The sequence below is a fragment of the Pseudorasbora parva genome, chromosome 4, assembly GCF_024679245.1.
Source record: "Pseudorasbora parva isolate DD20220531a chromosome 4, ASM2467924v1, whole genome shotgun sequence".
Taxonomy (NCBI): domain Eukaryota; kingdom Metazoa; phylum Chordata; class Actinopteri; order Cypriniformes; family Gobionidae; genus Pseudorasbora; species Pseudorasbora parva.
The window spans coordinates 47,105,916-47,111,915 of NC_090175.1; the positions used below are offsets into that span (position 1 = coordinate 47,105,916).

At 34.6% G+C, this 6,000-nt stretch overlaps 1 protein-coding gene across 2 annotated transcripts in view; it reads left to right on the forward strand.

Annotated features, from left to right (window-relative positions):
• Positions 1-5,648, forward strand: part of grk4 (G protein-coupled receptor kinase 4) — a 53,847-nt gene extending 48,199 nt beyond the window's left edge. For both annotated transcript variants that reach the window (XM_067442025.1, XM_067442024.1), the window contains exon 16: positions 894-5,648. In XM_067442025.1, the coding sequence (XP_067298126.1) occupies positions 894-938 (45 nt within the window). In that variant the 3' untranslated portion in view covers positions 939-5,648. The remainder of the gene's footprint in view (positions 1-893) is intronic.
• Positions 5,649-6,000: the final 352 nt, after the last annotated feature.

Sequence of the window (6,000 nt, forward strand, 5' to 3'; positions counted from 1 at the left end):
ATTAGTTGTAATGGCATATTTTTATGAATGAAGGCCAGTATCACTGATACTAATACTGCTACTGATGGCTCTATGAAATAATTTTTTTAAACATTAATGATAGACATTAACATTACAGTATAATTGAAAGCTATCCATTTCAACGTTAGGCTTTAAAAAAATAATGTTTAATTTAAATGAACTTAAAAAATCTTTATAAACCCATTATAATAAATGTCATATTTTCTCGTGGCCTTCATATATAACACATATACAGAAATTGAATAAAGTTATGCGTAAGCTTATTTCGGCCATTAGACTGAAAGATCTGAAAAAGCCCATACATTGACCCGCCCATAGACCCTCCTCTCAAAGAAATCAAGACAAAAGTGGTTGAAAGTGGACAAAAGAGATGGTTTAATGAATTGTTTCTCCCTCATCTACTCATCTCCGATACCAGGTATAAACAGGGCCTAAATTATGATGATGATTTGCTCCCCCAAACATGAATATTATCTTTAGTCTTGTTGTTTCAGTTATTTTGCAGATGATTACATTCCATCATATTGATGTGGGTTTGTGGTCAAATTTATTGTTGTGCAGCAAATTTTCGCTTGTGAAATTCAGTCATTTCAAATCCACAGTTGCTTGAGGGTGAAAAATTTCCCGCAGATTTTGCAATGGGTTCAAGTTGGTAACATGGGTTTGCTACGTTGACCAACACAAAGCTGCTTGATGTGAAAGTGACGTCATTGTGAGCAGTGCTTGGCTATACAGTTGGCAATAGAATTTTTTTTTTTGCCCTCGATATTTGACTAATTTGACCTCAGCTTTCAGAAAATCATCAGAAAAACTCATGTTTGCCATGTTAGTCTGTATAAGCTTCAGTGCATCTGATATGTTGCTTTTTACAGGTTTGTTTTAGGAGTGCCAACAGTGAGGAGGAGGAGCCATCTTGACTTAAAACCACTCCCACTTCCCATCAGCTGCCAATCAGAATGCTAAACGTATGAATGTTCAACTGTATTTATGAACTGTATTAAACTGTATCATAATTAAAGAAAAAAAGGGTATGAGTTTAAAGAATTTTGTACATTTGTACTTGAATTATGTGTAGATGTATATTTTCACTAAAGGTTGTATTGTACAAAAAGCCATAGAAATACCACTTGAATGCATATATAATGTTTTTATTGTTATTATTTTTCATCTGTACTGAATATGAAATGTGTATTTCTTTTTAAGCACAATATAAACACTCACTTTTATTTTTTAATGCTAACATCCTGTTAGCGCAGCCTTTGTTTGTATGTTAGATGGCTGAACAGATTTGGTGCACTTGTTTTGTACAGTGGAGTAAGATAAACTGATTAAAAAGCAGTACAAATTATCTATTCATCATATCATTTCTAGTGGTCAATAGAATAGCGGGTTTTCTGACTGCCAGTCTAGAAAGCAAGGTGGCTGATGGTCAAATGCCGATAAACAAATGGTATAGCCTACATATGAGTCCAAAAGTCAGAGAAGACTAAGTAACATGCTTGGATATTTCTAATTAAATACAACTTTTTCATTGCAAAAGGGGCTATATGTAGAATCCAGAAACCCCTGTTATTAGTGACACCTGTGGCCGTTAAGTGAACTGCAGCTCGAAACATATTGCTTTTGCTCACACTCGTGCACGCGTACTAGAGACTGAACGTGATTCAAAGCCCCAATATACCCAGAGTTTTTGGTTCTTTGCTTAGAAGTAAAAAGAAGTTTAAAATACCTTTGCAGCGATAAAATTTAAAGAAGCATCCCAACGCCGTCCCTGCTGCTGAGAGCTTTTTATGAATATGCAAATATTGTACGTGCTGCACGCTTTCCTCTCAGTAACAAAATAAACACAACAAAAATGATGGTAAAAAACAGCGGTTAAGATGGCATGTTCATACGGATGTGGAAATGTTTGCGTCAGCTCTCCAATTCTCCTGCATCACGATGACAGATGAGGTGAATATAAGGATTCATTCATGTCTCATTTCGGAAGAAGTGCTCTCGGGAGCACGCACATTTTTTTGCGTTCTTTTGATTATCACTGAAAAAATGTACCTCTCATAATAATCTACTAAAAAGCCTACAGGCTTTCATAGACAATCTGGGAAGCCGGGGAAGGTCTCGTTTTTAAGTTGTTTTGACACTGACAATTAAAAAGTATTGAAGACAATTGTGACTTTTTATCTCCTTCTGACTTTTTTTCTAAGGATTGCGAGTTTTAGGGCCCTACCGTACACCCGCCGCAATTTGACAGCATGCATGACCCAAGGGTTTTTTGCTAGTTTGAGGCTGACGTAGTTACAACCCTTTTGGACTATGCACCCGTTTTTTTTTCATCGTTAAACTAGCATCGGACATGCAGAGGTGGACAGTAACTAAGTACATTTACTTGAGTACTGTACTTAAGTACACTTTTTGAGTATCTGTTCTTTACTGGAGTATTATTTTTTCCGGAAACTTATGACTTTTACTTCACTACATTTGAAAGACAAATATCGTACTTTTTACTCCACTACATCTCTATCAAGGTCGAAAGTCATTTCTGTTGCACCTCTGAAAGTCAGAGGATGATTTTTTTCCTTCTTTAAAAGGTTTTTTGTTGTTGTTTTTGCAGACAGTCTATCAGGAATCACTCTTATAGTCATATACATTTCCCCAACTTTTTTTGAACACTGATCTGTTCATAGCAAAATGGAAGACGACGGTCCTTAGGCACAAGTGTGTGCACCCATAGCCATACTTTGAAAGTATGTTTCAGTTTTTAAAAAAAATCAAGATTTAGTTGGCACACACTTTGTGCATGTCTTATAAAATATTAAAAATATAAACGTCTGGGAGAAAGAGTGGTAAAGTTGGGAGAATATCAGATGTGTATCAGTGCATTGGATCAGTGCATTCGGCCTTAAAGTGACAGCAGCTTTATAAAGAGCTTTGTAACTTATATACAAGTATTTAAATTAGTTTAAGTTAGTCGTATGGTAGTATGTCAGATGGAGCATCACTTAATGGCTTAAACCATGATGATAGTGTGCATTTATAAATAATTAATAAAATAATCCATTGGCACAAAAAAGGAAATTTACTTTTATACTTAAGTACTTTTGAAAACAAATACTTCTGTACTTTTACTTGAGTAAAAATCAGTTTTTACAACTTTCACTTGTAACGGAGTAATATTTTACCAGTAGTACTTATACTTTTACTCAAGTAATAGAGTTGTGTACTTTGTCCACCTCTGCGGACATGTCAGGCAAGTCAGCCTTTAAAATTGATTGAAAAAAAGTTGTATTTTTCCTTTATGACAGCAGCCCTCAAGCTGTATGAAGGCCACAAGTTTGTGTAAAACCTGATGATTTTAGAATAATACAAAGAGTATCTTGCACTTCAATGGATGCAAGTTGGCACTACAAATTTGCCTATTTGATTAGTGACTTGGAAATCTAATATATTTCATATTAGTTTTATGTAATTATTTTTTTTTTTAAATGTTTTTATTTACTAAGCATTGTTTATTTTGTGTCCTCGGACTTATGGACTCCATTGTATATGTATAGTTTTAAAACACGAAATGGGCACAGATCAGTGAGATACAAGGACGCATTAACATGCACGTTAATGATAAACAGCGTGCCAAATATCTAGTGCCAATAGCCTCAAAATGACCAAATACTGGATGATTAATTAGACTGATCAATATAAATATCAGTCGATCACTAGTCATGATAATTTCCCCCATGTCATTCGTTGAATTCATGCAGATGTTATGAAATGCATGAAACAAGTAATCACTATATCTTGGATCTCTGTGCGTCAGGTGATTAAATCCCTGTTTTGGTCATGTGCATAAACAAGACTTCCTTATTTCTAAACTGCTCTGTGTATGTTAAATACTATGACCTCCACATAGCTTTCAGATGACATGCAGGGAAACAGTTGGGCATGTTAAGCAATGTTCGACAGAAATGTTTTGTTTCTTCAGTAACTGCTGCCGATATCGGGAGAGCAGGGTGGCTGATGTAATGTGGATATATACATAAATGAATATACATAAATGACATGATGGCGTATTACACAATATTTACTCAAATTCCACATACGATTGAAAATAGAAAATGTTTATTATCATTTAAAAAGGCTGTTTGAAATTTGGACCGGAAGCAAGGGAATGTTAATAATAACACTTTTGCTTAGCGGCCGGTACTGATAATCTCAAAACTGGCAAAATATTGTTAGATGAATCAGTTTTGTTGACTGTTTGCTAATCTCAGTTCAGTTTAGCTTTCTGTCTCATTGTTACCTTTAGTGCCATCGGGTATCTTTGCAGTGGTTTTAACCAGGCCAGTGTAAAATATCTAGATAAGCTTCATCTTTAAATTTGCTCAAATGTGGGCTCTTAAATGAGCTGTTGATTTTGCCTTAGGTGTCATATGTTCAGTTAATATTCCAAAAGGAGTATTGATATATGGGTTAATGATAATCATCATGTCAGAACTGTGCAGTTGGTTTATCATACACGACATGTTTTTGTCACTCGTTTATTATTTAGTTTAACTTTTTGTATGCATATGGCATTATCACAATTCAGAGATGGGAATTAGTCACACGTTTATCATAGAGAAATGGCAAAGCCTTTATTCTCACTATTTCCCCTGGAATTTCTTTCTGTATGACATTGTATGTTGTGTCTTTTTGGCCTTGTCCATCTTAATATGCAGAGACAAAATGAACAAACCATACACTGATTTTGTCTCTGGCACGATCAGAACACTGCTGTGAACACCCAATAGCTTGAGTCTTGGGCAGGGCTACGACAGGTCAAAAGCTCAAACAGGAACCATTGTTTTACCTTTGACTGCACCATCACCCATATTTGTTTCTCTCTTTATGAGGATCTTTATGGTCCCTTTTGCAAAGCTGTGAACTCTTATACTTCTGTTATTCCCATATGTGTGCATGTTCTACTGTATCCATGGTTGTGCAAGAGGAAGAGCACTCACTTTAGTTGACATATGGCCATTAAAATGTACTTTTCATTCTCTTGTATAAACATATTTGTTTTACCTTGTAAAGATTACACCACCTTTTCCATGTTTTCCCCCATGTGGTCACATCTTATATTTGAAAAATAATTCAATATGAAATTACACCAAAACAGGCCCATTTCTGTGTATTGATGTGTTTGGCACTCTGTTAAGTTTAGAGACTATAATGTGACTAAAGAGTTTAATTTTCAAAATATAAAGACTCTTAAGAATCTAATGTACACATAAACTGTTCAGATTAACACCACTGATTCATAAAAAAAAAATGAATTGATTTCATCATATCCTTTCTCTGCTGTTCCTTCTCATTGTTTTTTTTAATTGTTTTATTCTCTTACACTTTGTATTGTTTCTCTCTTTTCGGTTGAGAGTAAACCAGTGCAAATGACCGCACAGTTATATTTGAAATAATTATTTTATAAGCAGGAATGCTTTAGTTGACAAAGCATCAACAAGCTGCAAGCTTATATTTCATGCTAACTGGTGCGATAATGTCAGATCAAAACAATGACACCAACAGACCTCCTGTACCATATCTGGAATTAATAAATGATGCTCTGCCATTTGAATAAAACGTATCTGTCTTGTCCTGTGTGTGTGTGATGCCGTGTTGGGGAAAGTTACTTTTAAAGGAAATGCGTTACAATATTGTTACTCACTAATAAAGTACTACATAGGTCATTTTATGGAAAGTAAAGTGTTATATTACTTTTGCATTACTTTTCTCAGCTGGGCTTGCTTGTTTGTTTTTTAATAACAAAAAATAAATGTTGGTACATGTAAAGGCCCATTCAAACCAAACGTAAAATGTAACGTAAGCTTCAGGCTGAAAGAAATTCACATCTGTATAGTAGAGGTCAAAAATGAGAAAACAAAGTAATTTATTTGGAAAAGTAAGTTTTGTTGTAAATTTAAAGGATAGTTCACTCAAAAAGGAAAT